General features: G+C 39.8%; 1 protein-coding gene across 1 annotated transcript; it reads left to right on the top strand.

Annotated features, from left to right (window-relative positions):
* The first annotated feature begins 14,066 nt into the window (after positions 1-14,066).
* LOC104992105 (olfactory receptor 2A12) lies at positions 14,067-14,996 on the top strand. Its single transcript, XM_010844855.1, has one exon. It carries the CDS (start codon positions 14,067-14,069, stop codon positions 14,994-14,996), a length of 930 nt encoding a protein of 309 aa, XP_010843157.1.
* The last annotated feature ends 10,131 nt before the right edge of the window (positions 14,997-25,127 follow it).

The raw sequence follows: 25,127 nt of genomic DNA on the forward strand, positions 1-25,127 counted from the left end.
AACTGTGGTGTTAGAGAAGACTCTTGAGAGTCCCTTGGACTGCAAAGAGATCCAACCAGTCCATTCTAAAGGAGATCAGGCCTGGGTGTTCATTGGAAGGACTGATGCTAAAGCTGAAACTCCAATACTTTGGCGACCTCATGCGAAGAGTTGACTCATTGGAAAAGACCCTGATGCTGGGAAGGATTGGGGGCAGGAGGAGAAGGGGATGACAGAGGAGGAGATGGCTGGATGGAATCACTGACTCAATGGACATGAGTTTGAGTAAGCTCCAGGAGTTGGTGATGGACAGGGAGGCCTGGAGTGCTGCAATTCACGGGGTTGCAAATAGTCGGACACGACTGAGAGACTGAGCTGAACTGAATCAAGCATGAAATTCTAACAATTATGAAGTGATAGAAAATAGTTAAGAAGTAATGGAAAATGATATATAGAGAGGCTTTTTTTGTTTTTTACCTCTTCCTCAAATTACATAATTAAACCTTCTAAATATTTAAACTGTATATAAAGGAATTATTCAAATTTTAAAATAAGATCTTTTGTGAAAAAGTGTTTTGAAGATGAAAACATATGAATTTCTCTTATAAAACAGATCCTTTTAAAGGATATCTGTTATGAAGGCATTTTATCCATTGCCAAAAAAAAGGGTTAAAAACATGCATATTTTGAGTTCAGCTAGAGCTTGGTTTCTATTAAGGTCTTTCAGTTGCTGTGTGTGCAACTTACCTAAATTCTTTGAAATTTAGTTTTAATATATGTAAAAAGTTCACTGATACTAAGTTCACAGGTTTGTTGTGAAGAGAAAATACCTATATGCAAAATGCTTGCCAGAATCCATGACTCATAGTAAGAGCTCAACAAATGGTATTACTATCATCTACAACATAAACTTAGTATACCTTTAAAGAAGAAGACCTATAACCTATAAATAAGACAGTAGCAAATTAGATTTCCCACTATACTAGAAAGAACCAGGAATATTATAAAATGTAGCCTTTTACCTGATGCAAAATAATTTATGAAGTCAATGACTCATAATGTCTTTACTTGGCAATCTTAATTCTCTAAAGAGATAATGAACAGTTAAAAATACATGAATAAATACAAGTCAATATTGTTAAAATTCATTCACATGTGTGTACACTCACACACACATTTTGTGCTGTTAAGTCTGGAAATGAAAACATGAAAAGAATACATTTTTTACTATGACTTTATTCACTGTCTAGTGGGGATAACAACAGATGAATAAATGAAATTAACCTTGCCATGTGTCTGACCCTTTGCGATCCCGTGGACTGTAGCCCACCAGGCTTCTCTGTCCATGGGATTCTCCAGGCAAGAATACTAGAGTGGGTCGCCATTTCCTTCTCCAGGGGATCTTCCCAACCCAGGGATCGAACCCAGGTCTCCCGCCTTGCAGGCAGACGCTTTAAACTCTGAGCCACCAGGGAAGCAGCTCTGCAGAGGGTAGTGCTAATATAGCTCAGGAAAGTATAACTCACTTAGAGTGAGAGTGGCTAAGAAAGACTTCCAGGAGAAGATCATCTTAAAGGATGAGTGAGAGTTAACCAGAAGTATGAGGTGGCGTGGCAGAAATATGTATTCCGCCTAATCAGTGGAAGGAGCAAAAGCCCAAAGGGAGTAAGCGACATGTATGGGGTGGGGGAAACTACAAAGCTCAGGGTTTTTTGACAGAAAAACACAAAGCAAGCATTGATGAGAAGCAAGGTTGGAGAGAAAGCAGCATGGAAACACTCATATTTCAAGCTACTGATCCAGATATATGTCCTGTGTGAAATGTGAAGCCGTTAAAGGGTTGTAAGTATGAAAATATCAAGTGGACAGACCTTAATTTAGGCTGCTTCTAGGGCTGTGTGGAGCAAGGATTTGAAGTATCCAAACCGGTATCAAAGAAAGAATTTAAAAGCTACTATTAGTCCAGGCAAGAAATGCTGGCTAGATGATGGCCTGGAGGAATGCACATAGGTTAGAGCGGTAGTGACGGACCTGAGAGGTAAGAAGGGAAAACGTTGTTCAGTTGCTCGGTCGTGTCCAACTCTCTGCAACCGCATGAACTGCAGCACACCAGGCTTCCCTGTCCTTCACTATCTCCTGGAGTTTGCTCAAACTCATGTCCATTGAATTGATGATGCCATCCAACCGTCTCATGCTCTGTCACTTCCTTCTCCTTGTGCCTTCAATCTTTCCCAGCATCAGGGTCTTTTCCATTGAGTCAGCTCTTCACATCAGGTGGCCAAAATACGGGAGCTTCAGTTTCAGCATCAGTCCTTCCAATCAATATTCAGGATTGATTTCCTTTGGACTGATTGGTTTGATCTCCTTGCTGTCCAAGGGACTCTTCAGAGTCTTCTCCAGCACCATAATTCAAAAGCATTAATTCTTAGACACTCAGCTTTCTTTATGGTCCAACTCTCACATCCAGACATGACTACTGGAAAAACCATAGCTTTGACTAGATGGACCTTTGTCGGCAAAGCAGACCTGTTTCTGCTTTTTAATACGCTGTCTAGGTTGGTCATAGCTTTTCTTCCAGGGAGCAAGTGTCTTTTAATTTCATGGCTGCAGTGATTTTGGAGCCACTATAGTCTGCCACTGTTTCCATTGTTTCCCCATCTATTCACCATGAAGTGATGGGACTAGATGCCATGGTCTTCGTTTTTTTGAATGTTGAGTTTTAAGCCAGCGTTTTTACTCTCCTCTTTCACTTTCATCAAGAGACACTTCAATTCCTCTTCGCTTTCTGCCCTAAGGTTGGTGTCATCTGCATATCTGAGGTTACTGATATTTCTTTCAGCAATCTCAATCCAGTTTGTGCTTTATGCAGTCCAGCATTTTACATGATGTACTCTGCATATAAGTTAAATAAGCAGGGTGACAAAATGCAGTCTTCACGTACTCCTTTCCCAATTTGGAACCAGTCCGTTGTTCCATGTCTAGTTCTAACTTGCTTCTTGACCTGCATACAGATTTCTCAGGAGGCAGGTAGAATTATTTAAGTCCCTGCCAGAGGCAGCAAGGGTCCAGGAGAGCTGTCTCACTGCTCCTGGATCCAGACACAACAGTTCTTGAGTGCTTATCTCTCCTTGCTCAATCTTATGTGATGTTTTCATGCAATTGTTTTGCACATTGTTCTCCAGCCAGAGATACTAATGGGAAATGTTAGGGAAATATTCATATATTTTGAGATTTATTCTCACTGTATCCAACAGCCCCCTGTCTGTGATTTTAAGCCAGAACAGGAAACCCAGTATATATATGCATCTGACCAACAATGTTTTCTTACTTGTCTTCCTTTCCCTTCTATTTCAGTGGGACCAGAAGAACAGAGTTTCTGCCTCTCTGAAAACAGAGAATACCCCTACATCTTAGGCTGGATTCTCTCTGTCACTAGATTTTTGCAACTTCAGTGGCTCCATTATCCTGGGTTCCCCCAAAATAAAAGCTTATGTATGTAAGAAAGTGTTAGTCGCTCAGTCATTTCCCACTTTGTGACCCCATGGGCTATAGCCCACCAGGCTCCTCTGTCCATGGAATTCTCCAGGCAAGAATACTGCAGTGGATAGCCATCCCCTTCTCCATGAGATCTTCCCGACCCAGGGACCAAATCCACGTCTCCGCATTGCAGACAGATTCCTTACCATCTGAGCCACCAGGCAAGCACCAACATTTAATAATAAATAAGGAAAAAGAGGAGTGAGACAAGAGTTGGGAGAGGAAGTTCAAGGGTGCTTTACTGATGCTGGCATTACTTCTTGGTTTTAGAAACAATTAAGTGTCCTACTTCATGGGATTGTCTTATGAGAAGCCTTATGAAATACGTCTTTTGGAACAGTCCATCCAAGAACAGATAAGTGAATAACTTAATTGCTTATCTCACTGATAAATGAGTGTCTCACTCCATGGGGTATTAATTATCCTACCTTATAGGTTATATGCACATCATGGCCACCAAGGAGTCCAGTGTGACTTTCTCCAGGGGTAAAGGAAAACCTTGGCCCAGGAAGCAAGAGGAATGCAAAGTTACATGAGGTGAGGTGTTATTGTCTTTTACACAGCGAAGGCAACCAGGTTAGACTAGAGTTAGTCACATGGATGGCTGAGATGGGATAAGTGGATGAAGATTCCAGAGAGCTCAGACTGAGAGATGTGAGGAAGTGAGAGAGTGTGAGGAATTGAGAGAGATATCTGACATAAGGGTTAAGTCCCAGGGAACTAAGTCTTGATTTATCCATGAAGCACAATGAATTTAGACAGAGTCCACTATGTTTTCTGACTTTTATATTGGTATGGATTTTTTTGGACTACTTTTATGATTGCTATATTGGTATGGACGCAAAACCTTTATTCTAGCTGTCAAAATAAGAATATGGAATGATTGAGAATGTGACTGAGGCTTGTCCATTATAGTGTGTATAGAATGTACTTGTGTGTTTAAATATTAAGTTACAATGAGTTAATAAAAACTATACTGATGAATTTATCAATTTGGAGCTTTTTGGAGGAATTTGTGTTCATTTTTCTGAATCAGTAGTGCAAACACAGCATCACAATTATCTAGCAGCAAAGAAATTCAGTAAAACTACATGATAATGTATTCACAATGGTAAGAAAAAGAAAGAAGGAAAAGAGAAGGAAGGTAAGAAAACTTTCTTAGAAAGCAAACTGCCTTTCAGTTAAATTTCGGTATTCATTATCAAGCTTTCAATTTTTAACTGTCTCTATTCTAAATAAATAAAGCTTTTAAGCAACTAAGTTAAAGCTGTTTAACAGCTAAGTTTTTGAAATGTTTCAAGAGTTTGAAGTAGAAAAACAAAAACTTGAATAAAACACAAAATTTAAGCTGTTCTTTAAGCATTTTCAGAACACTTTAAAATTAATTTCCCAAATTATCATCATTCATATAAAAATATAAATAATAAATAAATGTTGAAGTTAAAAAGAGATACAATTATCTGTAATTAATATTGATGACTTCTTCAATTTTATTCTCTCTTTATGGCAAGGCCTTAAGAAAATAGGTTATACTATTGTGTGTTCATAGGAGCCTAAAGCCCTATATCTTTCTTCAGGGAAATTTGATACAAAGAGATGAATGCTGTTAGTTTCAACCCAATAATTCCAATTTAAAGAATTTATCTGAGGACATAATTATGTGAGCAAAGATGCCTCATTGTAGCGGTACTTATAGTAGCTAAAAGGTTGGAAACATCCAAGGTTTCTACTATTAGGAGATAGATAAAACATGTATGGAACATGCATTCAAAAGAATATATTCTTAAAAAGCAACCTTTATCATATATGTATTGACTTGTAATATTTTCATTAAATTCATTTTAAATGAAAAAGATCACTAATGCCATTCATATACTATGCATTTTTTGAGAGTAAATTCACATAAAGAAAATATTTCCTTAATCTGAATTTTTAAGTCCAAGTATGATGAGCATATATTAACTATATAATGAAGAAATAGAAAGTTTTGGAAAGTATAGTTTTAAAAATAGAAAATCTATAATATGAAACAGTTAAATTAAGGTTTATAAACAATCTGATCATTTAGAGACAAGAAAAATTATGGGCTGGAAAAATTGGGGAATACAAAAATCTGATGGGTAAATAAAAGAAACTGGAAAATGGAAATGGTGAAAATACGATGAAATAACACTTAAGTGGAGAAATTGGAATAGAAAATGTAGAATCAACAATTCTCAGAAATAATATCTTCAAAATTTGTTTTATTCCTATTTTATCTTTTTTTTTCATTAGTATATATTAGAATTTTTACCATATTCCCATATGTCTTTCAGACTCAGCTCCATTTTTCATTACTTTTAATGCTATTGCTTATTAGTTTCTTATTAATCTTCATATAAGTTCATTGGTCCTGCTTGCTGTTGGGGGCAGTCATCTGTTAAATCTATCCAATGTTTTCTTAATTTAAGATAATACATACTGCTGTTTCAGAATAGATATTTGATTCTTTTTGTAGACTCTAATACTTCAGTGAAATATTACATTTTTCATTTTTTCTATCTTTGTTTCCCATTTCTTCAATATAAATTGCAGTTATTTGGTAACTTTATTTGTAACTTCACTATCTGTATTATGTCTGGGACCTTTTCTGTCGACGAATGTATCTCTTGAGCATTGATCATTTCTTTCTGATTTTCAATGGTTAAATGACACATTGTAGAAGTTATCAATTACATTATACTTCTATGAAAGTGAAAGTGAAGTTGCTCAGTCATGTCCGACTCTTTGCGGCCCCATGGACTGTAGCCCACCAGGCTCCTCCATCCATGGAATTTTCCAGGCAAGAGTACTGGAGTGTGTTGCCATTTCCTTCTCCAGGGGATCTTCCCGACCCAGGGATGGAACCTAGGTCTCCCACATTGCAGGCAGACACTTTACCGTCTGAGCCACCAGGGAAGCCCTTATACTTCTATAAAGATTATTTATTTTTTTGTGCTTTTCCCCTGAGCAAACAATTACGTTTTTGGAGATCACCTTGTTTCTCTTGGGCCTTGGTTTTAGGTTTGTTAATATGGGTCTATTTTATTGTTACTCTTACTCTCTGGATGTCATTTTTGCACCTAGATCAAAATCTTTATGAAGATCTCTTCAGGTTCGCTAGATTATAACTCCAACTTCTTCTAGACATTTTGCAACATCTGAAATATCTGTTCAGCTATGCTCAGCTCTTCTCACCTCTCAGTCCCTCAACAACTGTTCCCTGTTGAGTTTTAGCATTCATGTGCTTTAGGGTTAAGAAATACCTCACAAAAACTCTTGCACAAATTTTGGGGGCTCCTTATCTACAGCTCTTTCCTTTTCCAAATACCCCCACAACTCAATTCCTAGCCCTCTTATATTCCGTATCTCCATTTTTGAATACTTCCATCCAACAAGACTGTAGCTTTCTGCTCAGATTCCATTTTTATGGTCATCGTTTTGAAAATGCCTCTCAGAACTAGGCCTCTGGGAAAGTGAGCTCAGCTGGCATGTCCTTTTTCTCAAGGATCACAGGTTATACTATTGACTCATTTGAAGCCTAAGTTCACCAACAATTATGTTGATAACTTCCTCAAATAATCATTAAATATTATCAAATAATTTTTTGAAGAATTAATCTTCAGCATGTAACAAATTTTTGTTAAATTCATTAATGATTAAGGCAGCCTGAAATCCCTTGGAGAGGGTTTGGCAAGGGTATTTATACATAGTTTATGCAAATGCCGATCTGCTCCAGTTAATGTTTTTATTTTTATAATGAGGTCTTTATTAGTAGGAAAGTAAAAACTGGGGCAATGCAATCCTGAGCCATATTCCAAAAGAGATGATTATTCTTAAATGTCAGGTCATATACCTGAAAGCCAATATTCAGCAAGTTGACTTATGGCTGTTAATCATGCACACCACATGGCAACATTTCATTGTCTGAAAAGTGAGTAATTAGCCACTTTATACTGAGTTGTGTCCCCTCAAAGTTAATATATAGAAACCAGGGCCCCAGAGTACATATAAATGTGACTTTTCAGAGATAAGATTTATGGAGGTAATTATATTAATGTGAGGTATTTATAGTGGCCCTAATTCGAAGTGACCAATGTCCTTATAAGGAGATAGAATATAGACATGAATAGAGGGAAGACTTCGTGAAGATATAGGGAGAAGACAGTCATCTAGAAACCAGGAAGAGTGGCTTCAGAAGAAACCAAACCTGTCAACACCTTACTCTTTGCCTACAAACCCCTAGGACTGTGAGAAAATAAATTTCTATTATTTATGTGGTGGTTAGGTTTTGGAAATCCTAGAAGACTAGGCCATTAGCTCAGAGTTACAAAAGACTCAAATGAATGTTAGCGGAGAACCTAGGGACATCCTACTGTCGGCTTTAAATCATCTCTAGATTACTTATAATACCTACTTGCAAGATTGTGTTTGACCTGGCTCACCCCTCTCATTGTGTATTTATAGAATAGAGTGTTTATGGAAAAAAGTGAGAGACATTTATTAAGCATCACAGCTGTCGGAGGTATGATAACAGGCATTACACATGAAGATATGGTGCCAGACTGTCTGACCAAAAACTTAAGAGGAAAAGCTGAGCAATGAGATGGATACAGGTGGCTCTGAAAGGCTCCAGCATCTTCCTGGGGCTCTAGAGGACCATGCACATGCGTAGGGATGTCTGCATGTCCAGCACTCAGGTCTCTACAAGGAAAAGTGAGAAGGTTCTGAACTCTCACCCTCTACCTGACCTTAGGAGTCTGTACAAGTATAAAAAGTGAAGGCTTGTGTGGAGAGATGAACTGCCCACCTGAGCACTGATATTTTGCTCTCCTGGTGGCCCTTCTACTTTCCTGGTTGTTCCTCATCATTTCCCATTTCCAAAAAAACTGGCATTTTTCAGGGTTGATTCTTCATATCTATTTTCTATCTACTTTCTATGGACCTCATCAGTCTCAGTGATTACAATAAATCATATACGCTTGTGCTGTTGTGCTTTGTTGCTCAGTTGTGTCCAATTCTTTGCAACCCTATGGACTATATGTAGCCTGCCAGGCTCCTCTGTCCATGATTCTCCAGGCAAGAATATTGAAGTGGGTTGCTGTGCCTTCCCCCAGGGGATCTTCCCAAGCCAGGGATCAAACCTAGGTCTTATGCATTGCAGGTGATTTCTTTACTGTCTGAGCCACAAGGGAAGCCCATTACATACGCTGCTAACCCATAAATTAATATCTCAATCCAGGTCTCTTCCCAAAACGCGGTGGTCCAGAACAGATGTTGGCCTACTGCATGCTGGCCCGAAACAGTAGTGCCTGATGACTTTCTATCTCAAGAGAGTAAGTCCAGTATTCTTAAAGTCACAAAACTTGCCTTAATTATAAGAGAATGGAGTTCAATCTTTATAAGTTTCTGAGTAAAAACAATTATTTGTAATGGAAGATTTTGGTAGTTCATTTCATAATAACACTGTTCAGCAGACGAAGATTGTACACTCTCCAGGGAGGATTTGGTCCTTTGAGGTGCTGTCTTAACAAGCTCCATGGGGTCCACATGTACCATATCATGACATTTAAATCATTCCAAAAGGGGATATGGAGGCAGGCATGACTTGAAGATCAAGTACATAATAAGTCTAATTACTTAGAGATTGTTCTATGTGACATGATCCATAATATATGACTTAGACTTGTTAAATTTTCATACCAAGATCCCTCTGAGTGGATTACCCCAGCCATTCTTCCTGAGTTCTTATTTCTCTGCTTAAGTAGTTACACATACACACACACACACACACACACACACACTCACGGATGGCAAACCTGGAAAGCAAAGAGGGGAGGGGTAGGTTTTGCTCTACTCTGTAGGGAAGACACAGAATGGTGAGAAGACGCTTAGTAATTTGTTCCCTGGGCTCGACAGGAATGTCTCTGGGGAATGGGCTGGTTTTAGGTGATCAGACTCTAAAACCCTCCCACCTCGAAGCTCCTGAGCACCCTGAGTCCTGTCCTTTCATCAGGACAGAAAAGGTGCCTGGGACTCCCCATCCACTGCACTCATTCCAGGGAGCAGGTGCCTCAGCTCCAGCCATTCCCATCTCTGTGAGTTTTCCTCTACATTTAAGCCCAAGTTGAGGAAAAGATCAGAAGTAGTGCCAGCCCATGGTCGCACAAATCATTATTTATATACTGGTCAATGGTTTACAGAAGAGGACAGAAGGTTGGCAGAAATCATCAGGCTTAGGAAGACAAAAATGGCACTTTTGTGAAGACCCCTTTCCTGCTCTGTGCTGGGGTCTCAGGGTCACATCTGATACCCCCACTGTCTCACCATAGGTTCCTCATTCCTCTGACTAGGCCCTCCCAGGTCATAGGGTTCCAGCCTTGTTCTCCAGGGGTGGTGGTTCTGATCCCAGGGAAACCCTTAATCAGATCCTAGAGTGGGATCATGTGGCTCCAATGTCACTTATGTTTAGAGGAAAGTATTTGCTGCTGGAAATTTGGTAAAACGTTCTACTATGAAAGCTGTTTCTCCAGTTCACCTCTGTTCTGTATCTGGCATCATGTTCAGTAAAAACGTTCGCTTTATAAAAACTTTTAAAATTTAAACATCTTCTTTCTGTCTTTTTCTTAATCACTTTCTAAGAAATGGTTGCTAAAAATATGAACCTAAGTGAAAATGTGTCGTTCTTAAATTTAGAAATCCAAAAAGAAAAGGAAATCCAGTCAGAATGTATACTATTGATATGAGACAATCTTCTTCTTTTGGATTCTGTTTAAGAAATATTGCAACTCCAAGATCCTCTAATTTGTATTCTGGAAGATTTGCTTGTATCTTTTATGTTTAGTTCTAAAATCTACCTGGAATTTATTCTCTATGTTATATATGGTAAGGTTCATGTCTTAGTTTTCTTCCTCATGGATACCCATCCTACCCAGCACTGTTTATTGAAAGTACCAGTTCCACCTTTGTCTTAGATCAAGCGTGTATGTGTGTGTGTTTATGTGTATGTATTTCTGAGTTAACCACGCTGTTTCATTGGTTTATTTCTTCACCCTTGCCCCAATACCACATTGACTAATAATTGTAGTACTTTTATAGTACTTTTATTATAAATAATAATCTATAGTACTTCATTTTAATCAATAAATTCCTTTTATTTCATTTTTTAGTCTCAGATATTTTTGGCTATCCTTGATCTTTGACATTTTTGTATACAAAATTTAGAATAAGATTATTAATTTCCACAAATAAAGAAAATTTCCTAGAATTCTGATTTGGATTTCATTGAAAGTATAGATGAATTTGGAAAAGTTTAGAGTCTTTACAAATTTTCCAATTTTTAAACATCTATATATTTTCATTTTTTGCATTGACTTTTAATCCAGAATTTTTATAATTACACTTAATTTCAACAGTTCATCTATAGTTTTTTCTTCATACACAATTGGTATTTTGTATTTTCTATTTTAATGTGCTCTTTATTATTCTTTTTGCCTGTTACTGACTAGTTGAGTCAATGTTAAATAGACGCATTTTCAGTGAAGCATATTAGGTTTATTTTCTAACTCATAAGAAAAGTTTTTATCATTTTACCATTAAATATAATTTTTCTGTAAGTTTTGGAGATATTTTTCTCAGATTAAAGATGTTTCTTCCTATCTTTGCTGTTTGCTGTCTTTGTAGGGAATACATTCTGAATTTTATCATTTTGGAGGATTACCTTTTCGTTGTTATTCTGTAGTAGTTCCTGTGTGTCTTAAATGCTTTGAAGTTATCTCAGGATTGCAACTACCAGATTCTGTTTGGCTCAAACATGCTTTTCCATTATTTCATCTGTAACCTTGGTCCGTGTGTGAGAAAGACAGAGATGGAGACAAGGACAGTGACAGAGAGTTTGTATGTTTGTATTTACGTGTAGGTGGTTTAGGTATGACTCTTGAAAGGATTTTGTAACTTGATTTTCTTTTTTCCTTTTATTATGATTAACTATATCTTTTAATGGAGAAGGAAATGGCACCCCACTCCAGTATTCTTGCCTGTAAAATCCCATGGATGGAGGAGCCTGGCGGGCTACAGTCCATGAGGTCATAAAGAGTCAGACACGACTAGTGACTTCACCCTACCTGTCTTTTAATGTCTTCCATTTATGCATACTGTTTAATTTACATACATAGATTTATTAATATCAGCTTAAACTGTGTTTTCTGTTTGTTATAAAATTATTTGTTCCTTTATTTCTCCTTTTCTTCCTTCTGCTGCTGTGGATTCATAATGCTTTTACTTTCTTTTCATTTGTCTTGTAATTTGGGGATCCATAGATTTTATGTCATACCTTTTTAAAATGATTTCCATTAATTGATAGTATCTAAATTTAATCAACTACTGTAACAAATTTCAAGTGATTCAAGATTCAATTCTTATCAAGAACATTTATATTAACTATCTAATGTCCCTTTCTCTGTTTACTCATTTTCAAAAATTTAATGTCCCCTTTTAAAATGCCAAAATAATCATTTTATAATCTATAGGTTCAAAACTAATCAATATAACTTTTTCAAATTATAAATGCTTTGAAAAAATAGGTAGAGGGGATAGATGGTAACCTGGCATCTTTCACAGAATAAATGTGCAATTGAATGATAGTTATAAAATGTCTAAAACATGATGAAAAGAGTAAAAAGAAATCTAAGAGGATAATTAAGAGCCTTAAGATAGGTTGATAGACTACAACATTGATTGAATAGGAACTCCACAAGGTCAATACACAGTGAAATGTAGAGAATGAAGAAAAGACAATAGTCAAAGAGATGATTGTTAAGAATTTACAGTTTTTTGAGAATTTATTTTTTATTTATCCTACTCTGTTCTCTGAGTACATTTTTTTCTAAAGATTATATCATCTTCAGTTATGAAAAATTGAGTGTATATTATGTTTATGTATTGCAATCATTAAGTGTGATAAATATTTGCATCTTAAGGACTTAGGTCTATTTTTAATACTGGAATGTTTATGTGAAATCTCTTCAAATACTATTTCTTCACCATTTTCTTCATTCTTTTTTGCTCTGGAAACTTTATCTTTTCTAAGCGCAGCCTCTTATCTATTATTCATGTCTCTAAACTCCATTTTCAAAATATTACCCCTCTTTCTGTATTCAAGTCTGAGTGGATTCTTAATGTGACCTCCCAAGACTCTATTTTCCTCCTTAACATTAGGACTGGAAATCATTTTATTTACTGATTTTTAAAAATTGTATGGCTATATTTCTTATTTCAGAGGTTCATAGTTGATCTATTTTTACACACTGATTGTGTTTTCCTGCTTTCCTTATTTATTTTTCTTAACTTCTTAAACACTTGAATAAATAGCATACCCTTTATTAATATATTGAAACATCTTAACCATCCTTTATTATATTAGAGTTTTATGAAGATTCTTCTATAAATTTAGTTTCATCTTGAACAAATCAAATTTCAATTATTTACCTTGTTTTCCTCTTTAGCATGAAATTTTTTTGTATGCTTTTTAGGCACATATTTTGAGTGAAAGTCTTTTTGTTTTTGCCAGTATTTTTATTTTGATTTGGTCTTTCCACCTTTTTTTCTTCCTCCCTTGTGGTTTTAAGTTTTTTTTGCTCTTCAGATGACTTCATGGGCCCTTTACATAGAATCAGGTCCTATATAATAGTGTCTCAGGCACTAGCGATCTATTGACACAGCCAGCGAGCATATTGACTTCCTTAGAATCACTCTATCTAGCAGCCCAACGGCAGTGTTTTTTGTTTTGTTTTGTTTTGATCTCATTTTATGGGCCCAACCCAAGCCTGTAGTTTCAATCAACCATATTAGTACCCCATATCCAAAAATCTGTCCTGACCACATACCAGGTGAGTTCCAGGTATGATTCTCTGATTTCATACTTGGACCATATCATGTTTCTGATTAATTTCTGTTTGAAGAATTGTCTTGCTTTAAACTCTGGTTGTGTATTTGTGGGTGGGGGGTGAGTTCATTTTATATTTTATTTCTATGTGTTTGAAGTACAGGAGAACCTAAGAACTCATCTTGGGGATGAATATTTACTTTTTCCTTAATATAAATCAATAGTTTAAGTATACTGATAAAATTGTTCAGCATCATTAAACTTCATTTTCTGTGAGAAAATAGAGATTAGTGAAAACAGTGGTAAATAAAACAATCTGCCACTATCTTCTCATTAGCTTCAGCTAATGAATTTTAAGAAATGACAAATATTTTATTTTTTGAAAAGAAGACAGAGATCCCAATTTTTATGCAAAATCTACTAATTTTAAAAATTGATCAATAACTAAAATTGTTAAAATATCAATAAAAGGCAAATTATCTAATCAATACCACAGGACTTTGGGCTGATTGGATACAGGAATTACTGATTTGTGGCCTCTGGCATAAATTCTCACTTTGTATGAGTGTATCAACTTTTTTCCTTCTCTGACCCTTAGCTCTAAAATTTCTGTCCCAAGTGCAGCATTTTATTTATCTGTCAAAAGAGCATGGGAAGCAATCAGACATGGATCTCAGAAGTCATCCTGCTGGGATTCCAAGTTGACCCAGAACTTGAAGTTTTCCTCTTTGGCCTCTTCTTGTTATTCTACAGCCTCACGCTGCTGGGGAACGGGGTCATCCTGGGGCTCATCTGCCTGGACTCCAGACTGCACACCCCCATGTACTTCTTCCTGTCACACCTGGCCATTGTTGACATGGCCTATGCCTCAAGCACTGTCCCTAAGATGCTGGCGAATCTTATAATGCAGAAGAAAACCATCTCTTTTGCTCCATGCATACTTCAGACTTTTCTGTATTTAGCATTTGCAGTCACAGAGTGTCTGAGTCTGGTGGTGATGTCCTACGATCGGTACGTGGCCATCTGCCACCCCCTGTACTACTCGGTCATCATGAGCTGGAGAGTGTGCACAGTCCTGGCTGCCACATGCTGGATTTTCAGCTTCCTCTTGGCTCTGGTCCATATTTCTCTCATTCTGAGGCTACCCTTTTGTGGAGCACAAAAAATAAACCACTTTTTCTGTCAAATCATATCAGTATTCAAATTGGCCTGTGCCGACACCAGGCTCAACCAAATCGTCCTCTTTGTAGGCTCCGTGTTTGTCTTAGTCGGACCTCTCTGCCTGGTTCTGGGCTCCTATGCGCGGATCCTGGCCACCATCCTGAGGATCCAGTCAGCTGAGGGCCGCAGGAAGGCCTTCTCCACCTGCTCCTCCCACCTCTGCGTGGTCGGGCTCTTTGGCACTGCCATCGTCATGTACTTGGCGCCCAAGTCCAGCCATTCTCAAGAACAAAGGAAGATTCTGTCATTGTTTTACAGTCTTTTCAACCCTATGCTGAATCCCTTAATCTACAGTTTGAGGAATGCAGAGGTGAAGGGTGCCCTGAGGAGATTTCTGGAGAAGAAGAGATCCTTGTGAGAGATGGTTTGAAGTATGGTGTGTGAGCCTGTCCTTGTGACTCTGAACCTTGAATGTCTTTTTGAGTCCTTTAACAAACCCTGTACTCTTTATTTTTGGAATTCTTATAAAATGAGAAAATAAGTATCTTTACTGTTTAAGCTCTTGATAGTAGCCCTGAGTTAAACATTATGAAATAGAAAACACAGTCTAATCCTATTCATGGATACAAATGCAAATATCTTAAAATATTAGTAAAACAAGTCCATAAAAAGTAAATTATGATAAAGTTTTTATCCTGAAAAGTAAATAATTGTTTAACTTTCAATGAAAAAAAATGGTCACATTAACAAAATATACAATGAAGAAATTGTTTGACAAAATTTAACATCAGTTAATGGTAAAACTCTTTTCAAACTAAAGATTTACCTCCAAAATATAAATAAAACAATCAGAATAATAAATTAACTTATTAATGTAATCCATAGTTAAAATGAAATTTTATAAAATGTCACCATAAGTAACAAATTTAAAATGCTTAGAAATAAATCTAACAAAAGATGTAAAAAACTATAAAGAGACAATTAGAAAAATTATTGAGGCCCTATGGTAACTAAATATACATATATATGATATGAGATATATCAGGCTCTTGAATTGAGAGACATAATGTTGTAAATATTTAGTGTCTCCAAATTGATGAATATATTCAGTGTAATTCTAATAAATATCTTACAATATCTCAGAAATGTGTGGGTATCTGCTGAACTTGAAAAGCTGATTCTAAAATATGAAGAGCAACAGCTAGACCAAGCACCATTAAAAAGGATGAAGTATAAGGTGGGAGGATTTTACAACAAAATGTACTATAAAGTGCAAATAAGTAAAACAGTGTAGTCTTTATCCAGGGATTCTCCAATAAACAAACTGGAAAAAAAAAAAGTAAGGAAGCTGACTCATGACTTTATAAACAGTTGCTATATGAGTCCATATATGACATAGAATATCACTGGGGAAAGGAAGGGCTTTGCAGGAAATACTTCTGGTACTATTGACTAACCATTAGATGCTCAAGCATGCTAAAAAACCATTCCTAGCATTTTCAAGTCCTAAGTGTCAAAGGCAAAACTATAAAGCTTTTAAAGTTAAAAAAAAAAGTATGAAAGGGAAGGAGTTTTAAACCAATATACAAATGAGCCACCAGAGAAAACATTGATAAATTTGACTAGACTGGAATTAAAAATATCTATTAATCAGCAAAAAAGCTTAAAAAGACTGAGAAGACAAGACGGAGATTCCTATTTTACTGGATCTTCTAATTCATCAGGTCTCAAACATCATAGACTTCAAATTTCTTCCTCACAGACCAGCATATTTCAGAGTCCCACTTGTCAGAACTAGGTGAGTTTCTATCACATATCTCTGAAGTGTCTTTTTTTCATGACATTTTTAAGTATCTGAAGTTTTCCTCCTTTGTATTTGTTCATAGGTTTATTTACAGTTTACAGTCTCTAACATACAAAATCACTATCACCATAAGTATCCCCTTTGTCTTCCTCATAGCTGTGTCGGTAGTAACTAGAACAGAACAAGACACAGAGAAAGTCCTCCTTAAATCTCTGTAGCAAACTGACCAATAGGCATCCCCATGTTTTCTTCTTAAAACCAAGGAGCACTCAAGTTAGGGGAGAGACAATACATTTTTATTTTATACTTTTAAATCTCATTTTTTAAACATGAGAAGACCAAGGAATAGAGAGGCTGAGTAATTTATCCAGAGTCATTGTTGAGGTAGCATATGAAAAAGTTGGTGCTAATGTTGTAGCCATGTGTTCTGGGAAACAAACTCACTCAGAAGGACAGTACACATAGTGGAGTGCAGTTTATTACACTGGCGGGCCCAAGGCATAGTCTCCTCTTAGCCAAGGACCCTGACCAACTTTTGTGAAATCCTTAAGTATACTGCTCAAGCCCACATCCCCACATTCCTTGAACCTAGGCTGGAAAGTGTTAAAGGGAGATACAATCAGATTACAGCCATGATTCATAATCAGAAGGGTCAGCTGGTTATACACTGTAGCCTACACCAGTGGGTGCCATAAAGATTACCAAGGTGATTGACTACGTTTGGGATTTTTAGATTCTTTTTGGCAATGGGAATTCTTGGTATGGAATCTGGTGTTTATCAGCCTGGGAGGCCGGTTTGGCCGTAGGTATGTTATCCCCATGGCTACCAGGCACATGGTCCAAAGCTCACTGAAAGTGCAAGATGGAGTTTCCTTCTTTTCCAAGATGGAATCAGCTCAGCCTTTCCTTTCATCCCTCATTCCCCACCCTCTTGATGCTCCCAACTTCCAGTGTGAGCATCACTCATCAGGATGTACTGCATTTTAGGTTTCCTGCTATATATTTGGGTAAATGAATTTAGCCTCTGTGATACAAAGTTAACAACACATTGGAGAATACAAGGTCCACATAACAGAATAAACAGAACAACTATAACAATGGTTAATATAGTTTTCACCAATCACCCTTTACTCATGATAGAATAGAAGTCCAAAAAGGAAGATTATCATCAGACATAGCTTTTACCTGACCTTTCATGTCATCTAGGGTGGCTGATATATAGCCAGATAAATCAGGAACATATACACAGCATTCAACTTTAATTATACCACAGGTCCCTCCTTGTGCTGAAACTATGGTTAATCTCAAGATGATACCAGCAAGTCCTTGTAGCAGCAGTTGATTGTAGAGCTTCATCTCTTCTTCTTTAAGATGATCTTGGTTTCATGGGGATCAGTGGGCTCCTTTTGTGTAGTCCACTCAGTGTCCTCTGAGTCTGCGTGGCATGCTTTCTTCAGCCTCATCTGGTGGATCCAGGGAGTGACACCTGTAACTTTAACTGCTATAGGGCTGGTTAGAACAACAGTACATGGACCCTTCCAATGTGGGGCCAAGGAGTCATGTTTCCAGTCCTTGACCCACACCTGATCCCCAGGCGCAAATTCGTGAATCTGTTCCCCAAAGGGGAATGGCACCTTTTCTTGTACAAACTTAGTTACCCGATTTATTACCTTACCCAGTTGTTTCATCTGCTGTGAAATCTCATCTCCCCTTACCTGAGGCAAATTTGTTGACACCTGTTTTACATTGGGAGGGGGCCTCCCAGACACAATTTTGTATGGAGAATAGCCATGGAACCATGGGTCATCTTGAGTCTGGGCAGAGCCTTTGGAAGCAAGTCCACCGGGGAGCAGTCAGTCTCTATGATCCACTTGGAAAGTGTTTCTTTGAAGTGTCTGGTTGGTTCATTCCACCATCCCAGAACTCTGGGGCCTATATGCCATATGTAATTTCCACTTGATATTTAGAGCTTTACATACCTGTTGAATTAAGTCGGGTACAAAGGCAGGGCGTTGTCTGATCCTATACTGGTTGGGAACACAATCTGGGGATTATTTCTCAAAGCAGACAGTGAGCCACTTCATTTGCTTTTTCAGTTGGGGTGGGGAAGGCCTCCACCCATCCTGAGAAGGTACATACCATGAGTGTCAGCAGGGTTTAAAGTCCACTTAGAGTGCCTTTTATCTGTATTCCTGGAGGTTTTTGTTCATGTCCCAGGGCAGCATTGCCCTTTTTCATTTTTGGTGGCCCTTTCTGCTTCAGCCAGCTGGTCTTGGGCCAGGGTATACTGTGGGAGAGTTAAAGTTAACTCAGGCCTTTTTTAGAGTACAAAGGTTCTGATAGATGCCTCCCCCCCACCCCACAAGCAGGCCCAGATTTCTCAGCCGCATGTTTTGCGGCTTTATCTGCTAGTCGGTTTCCCCTCATTTGTGAGGTGTCTTCCTTTTGGTGACCCCAACAATGCATCACTGCTACCTTTTCAAGTTCCCATACAGCATCTAATGGAGTTGAGATTTCTTCTTTGTTTTTAGTGTCCTTTCTGTTGGCTGTCAGAGGACCTTGCTCTTTATATAAAGCCCCGTGTACATGTAAAGTAGCAAAAGCATACCTGGAGTCTGTGTAAATGTTTGTCTTCTTGCCTTTTGAGAGCTGGAGGGCCCGGATTAGACACATATTTCGGCCCGTTGAGCAGACCAGTGTGATGGCAGAGAGCGAGCCTCAACGATGGCTTCTTCCATGACTACTGCGTATCCCGACAGTCGTCGTCCTTGTTTCGCCAGGCTGGTGCCTTTGTGTACAGGACCCACTCTGGGTCCGGGATTGGCTGGTCTCTCAAGTCAGGTCTGCTGGCATAAACTTCTTCTAGGATTTCCTTGCAATCATGTGAGGGCCTACCTTCTCCCACAGGAAGGAGAGTGGCTGGATTCAGGGCCTGACAAGGCTCAATAGTAACGTGGGGCTTCTCACATAACAGTCCCTGGTATTGAGTAATCCGGGATGTCGACAGCCATTTATGGGGGTCCCCTCACAGGAGAGTGTTGACCTTGTGTGGGACTTTTACGATCAAATCTTGGCCTGAAGTCAGCTTGGTTGTCTCCTGGACCAGTAAGGCAACCATAGCAACTGTCCGTAAGCATCCCGGCCATCCAGGGGCAACATTGTCCAGCCAATTCGAGAGATAAGCCACAGGTCTGTCCTGTGTCCCCATAGTCTGGGACAACACTCCCATAGCCACCTTGTCCTTTTCAGTCATGTAAAGAGTCAGCAGCTTAGCAAGGTCTGGCAGGCCCAAGGCGGGTGCTGACATAATTGTACCGGGTTTGAGGGTTTGAGTTCTATTACCAGTGGGGCTTGTTTTGCAAGCCTGGGTGGGGAGCGGGGCGGGGGGGGGGCGTGGTTGTCTTCCGCCCAGACCTCAGGGAATTGTTGAGTTAACTCTCTCTCTCAACTGGTCAGCTTGTTCAGTTTCCCTTCTGGGAGATCGTGCAATCTCCATTCATCTTGAGGGGTTACTGAGAGGAAGAGTAAATAGGTGGTTGAGCCCACTTGAAGAGTGGGTATTTCGTGGGGGGAAAGGTCACTCGTGCCCCCAATTTAGACAGCAAGTCTCTTCCAAACTAAGGTACTGGGCATTCAGGGATGTATAAAAATTCATGAGTTGCCAGTCAGAATGGCTGCGATCCAAAAGTCTACAAGCAATAAATGCTGGAGAGGGTGTGGAGAAAAGGGAACCCTCTTACACTGTTGGTGGGAATGCAAACTAGTACAGCCACTATGGAGAACAGGGTGAAGATTCCTTAAAAAACTGGAAATAGAACTGCCTTATGATCCAGCAATCCCACTGCTGGGCATACACACTGAGGAAACCAGAATTGAAAGAGACACGTGTACCCCAACGTTCATCGCAGCACTGTTTATAATAGCCAGGACATGGAAGCAACCTAGATGTCCATCAGCAGATGAATGGATAAGAAAGCAATGGTACATATACACAATGGAGTATTACTCAGCCATTAAAAAGAATACATTTGAATCAGTTCTAATGAGGTTGATGAAATTGGAGCCTATTATACAGATTGAAGTAAGCCAAAAAGAAAAACACCAATACAGTATACTAACGCATATATATGGAATTTAGAAAAATGGTAACAATACCCCTGTATACGAGACAGCAAAAGAGACACTGATGTATGGAACAGTCTTTTGGACTCTGTGGGAGGGGGAGAGGGTGGGATGATTTGGGAGAATGGCATTGAAATACACATAATATCATATATGGAACGAGTCACCAGTCCAGGTTCGACCCACGATACTGGATGCTTGGGGCTGGTGCACTGGGACGACCCAGAGGGATGGTATGGGGAGGGAGGAGAGAGGAGGGTTCAGGATGGGGAATACATGTATACCTGTGGTGGATTCATTTTGATATTTGGCAAAACCAATACAATATTGTAAAGTTTAAAAATGAAATAAAATTTAAAAAAAAATTCATGAGTCCCTTGGTGTCCCCCGATCTGACATTTTCAGGGTAGGCTAGAGACACAAAGGCTGCATTTATCACCACCTGAGACCCAGCAGGCTCTGGATCTATAAAGTCTATAGGTCTCGCACAGTCTTTTATAGAACTCAGAGGGTGATTCGCTTTCCCTTTGAATCACTTCAGAGGGTTTTACCATATTCATAGGTTTTTGGGCCCCCGCTCTTGAGACCTTGTAAAATGGCCGCCTGATATCTCTCCAGGTGGCCCCTCCCTTCCTCTGTGTTACAGTCCCAGCTGGGCCTCTCAACGCGGGTGGCTCATTCTGCCCACCGCTGCGGGTTTGCAGTACCCTCAGGTGCCATTTCTCTTAACCATTTTCTGGCCTCTGTTAGGATCCTGTGTCTTTCCTTAGTGCTGAAAAGGGAGACTAGTAGTTGGATTATGTCATCCCATGTAGGGTGGTGGGCTTGAAAAATAGTCTCCATTAGCCTAATCATGGCTTGTGGCTCCCTGGAGTACAGTGGAGCATGTCTCTGCCAGTTTAATATATCTGTAGAGGAAAATGGCTGGTAATACTAGGCTACAGGGGGCTGATGGTAGCGCCCCCATGCGTCCTGAACTGGAGGCTGTTGTAGCTCTCTGAGGGGCATCTGTAGTGGTGTTCTTTCCCCCTGTTCCTTGGTGGAGTGCAGCCTCTGTCTAATTCCTGTGTTTTCTTCCCCCTTCCCATCAGTACTCTCCAGGAGAGGTGGATACAATCTAGGTGATCCGGTTGAGGTGGAATCCTGGGGGCGTTGACCAGAAGTCTCCATTGCTGGGATAGGAGCCTGCTGAAATGGTGGCTCTGCGATCTCTGGGAGAGCTGGTGGAGGAGCAGTGGCTGCTGCAGGAACTTCACCTGGCCCTGGATCGGTCAGCAAGGCAGCCTCCGGTCCTGGTGGTGCGCTGGGCAGTGGGCATGTCATTGCCCAGTATGGGGTAGGTCACCCCCATCCAAATTCTGTAGAATTTCTTTTTTATCATCAGTCAATTTTTGTGCCATTAATATTTTTCCCTTTCCCTTCTGGATACAAAACCTCCTCCAAGGAGGAGGGTCTTGAGCTAACCCTAGCCATGAGTCAATATATGGATATTGATCCGGGTGTCCCAGCTCTCCTGTGACTACTGTGTAGACTGCTTCCACTATTTTTAAGTTCACAGTGTCCTCTGGTGGCCATCCTACTCCCACAGGGGGCCATTCAACCTCACAGAGTATGTGGAGGTGGTTAGGTGTCGTCTTCACCCCATAGTCTCCTCTAAATCCCTTCTTTAAATTTTTCATCATGCACTCCAATACAGTTGCCTTAGATTCATTTCCTCCCATCTTGCTTACCTTCTCGGACCTTCTTCTACTTTTCCTTCTCGTCTGTCTATGAAGTTCTCAGTACCCTATGTTCTTCTGATATTTCCACTCAATGAAACACTTAAATTGCCACTCCACCTCCTTTGTAATTGGGGTGAGAAGAGCCTTACCTGCCAGACCCCAGAGAGAGAAGGGGAACTGGCGTGTCTTCACCTGCCGGTTGGCATGGTCAAACCAGAACACCACGTGATCCAAGACTGTTTCTCCCTTAGCTTTTAAAGTATGTTCTGCCTTGGTGGGCTTGATCAGGTGTGGATGAAAAGACAGATGGGTTAAATAGCCCACGTCCCAGGCTGTCTCTGGAAAAGCCAATTCATACCCACTTATGTATCCTTCTCCCCTCCTTCTAGCCTGACAATTCTGAGGGGCTCAAGAATTTCACGGCAGATGGGACACTTCCTAGGGGAGGGAATAATACAAGCATACAAAGACCAAGTTTCTTCTCCTAACAATCCCCTGGCGATTGCTTGGTAATAATTTTCCCCAAGATGGCATGGACACCACCTTCTAAATGACATTCACAAATTTCCTTCCTAAGCCCTAAAACACTCATCAACCTGTGTACCAAGCAATTGCCTCCACCTGCCTATTCCAGTCTCCTGCAGGTCCTTGCCCCTTCTAGTCCCTCCCAGGGGGGTGATTAGGCCCCTTCTTCCACCCTACTGGGTGAGTTCCTCCTCACCTGAGCACTCAATTCCCCTGCTGTCGTCCACTAACTGCTAACTTGAAAGGTCTGGGTGTTGAGAAGCAGAATCCTTCCAGAAGGGCGAGGTGCCTTCCCCCGTCTAGAAGATTTGAGTCGCAAGGCCTTGGAGTAGTCCCAAATGGGACTTGTCTCCTCAAAGTGAGGAGTTTTCTGGTCAATGCACCAAAAGTTGTAGCCACGCGTTCCAGGAGACAAATTCACTCAGAGGGACAATGCAGATAGTAGAGTGCAGCTTATTACACTGTTGGGCCCAAGGCAGAGTCTCCTCTTAGCCAAGGACCCTGACTGACTTTTGTGAAAACCTTATATACCTTAAGTGTACTGCTTAAGCCCACATCCCCAAATTCCTTAAACCTAGCCTGGAAAGTGTTAAACGGGGATACAATCAGGTTACAGCCATGATTCCTAATCAGAAGGGTCAGCTGGTTATACATTGTAGCCTACACCAATGGGTGCCATAAAGATTACAAAGGTGATTTACTACATAGGGGATTATTGCATTCTTTTTGGTGATGGGAAATCTTGGTATGGCATCTGATTTTTATCAGTCCAGGAGGCCAGTTCAGCTACAGGTATGTTATCCCCATGGTTACCAGGCATATGGTCTAAAGCTCACTGAGAGTGCAAGAGGGAGTTTCCTTCTTTTTCAAGATGGAATCAGCTCAGCCTGTTCCTTTCCTCCCTCACTAAAACATGGGTAATCTAGATCCAGACCCTGTATTCTTAATCTAATTATATATGCAAGTGTGCTACTGCTGCTAAGCCATTTCAGTCGTGTCCGACTCTGTGCGACCCCATAGACGGCAGCCCACCAGGCTTCCCCGTCCCTGGGATTCTCCAGGCAAGAACACTGGAGTGGGTTGCCATTTCCTTCTCCAGTGCATGAAAGTGAAAAGTGAAAGTGAAGTCGCTAAGTCGTGCCTGACTCTTAGTGACCCCATGGACTGATATGCAAGTGTAGTTTACACCAAGAATCCAATGACTCCACACGATACATAGATATTTCTCTCCTCTGTCCCAAGGAGAAAGAGTTAGCAAAAATTACCAAAGGAGAATAAAGATAAGACAAAAGTAGAAAGAAAATAAGATATTTAATTCCCAAAACAATCTTCAAGAAAGAAAGCAGTATGAATATATTTATGGGAGCAATATGGTTGATAAACTATATTCAGATGTTTTGGTGGTAGAACTTTTCTGGCATAACAATATTTAAAATTTATAAAGAAGCAAAGAGAAAGAAAGAAATAGAGGAAAACAGTAGAATGGGAAAGACTAGAGATCTCCTCAAGAAAATTAGAGATACCAAGGGAACATTTCATGCAAAGATGGGCACTATAAAGGACATAAATGGTATGGACCTAGAAGAAGCAGAAGATATTAAGAAGAGGTGGCAAGAATACACAGAAGAACTATACAAAAAACATCTTCATGATTCAGATAACCATGATGGTGTGATCACTTACCTAGAGCCAGACATACCGGAATATAAAGTCAAGCGGGCCTTAGGAAGTTCAGTTCAGTTCAGTCACTCAGTCGTGTCTGACTCTTTGTGACCCCATGAATCGCAGCATGCCAGGCTTCCCTGTCCATCACCAACTCCTGGAGTTCACCCAGACTCACATCCATTGAGTTAGTGATGCCATCCAGCCATCTCATCCTCTGTAGTCCCCTTCTCCTCTTGCCCCCAATCCCTCCCAGCATGAGAGTCTTTTCCAATGAGTCAACTCTTCGCATGAGGTGGCCAAAGTACTGGAGTTTCAGCTTTAGCATCATTCCTTCAAAAGAACACCCAGGACCGATCTCCTTTAGAATGGACTGGTTGGATATCCTTGCAGTCCAAGGGACTCTCAGGAGTCTTCTCCAACACCACAGTTCAAAAGCATCAATTCTTCGGCGCTCAGTTTTCTTCACAGTCCAACTCACACATGCATACATGACCACTGGAAAAACCATAGCCTTGACTAGACGGACCTTTGTTGGTAAAGTAATGTCTCTGCTTTTGAACATGCTATCTAGGTGGTCACAACTTTCTTTCCAAGGAGTAAGCGTCTTTTAATTTCATGGCTGCAATCACCATCTGCAGTGGTTTTGGAGCCCCTAAAAATAAAGTCTGACACTGTTTCTACTGTTTCCCCATCTATTTCCCATGAAGTGATG

This window comes from Bison bison, unplaced genomic scaffold (genome assembly GCF_000754665.1).
Source record: "Bison bison bison isolate TAMUID 2011002044 unplaced genomic scaffold, Bison_UMD1.0 scf7180017864211, whole genome shotgun sequence".
NCBI lineage: Eukaryota > Metazoa > Chordata > Mammalia > Artiodactyla > Bovidae > Bison > Bison bison.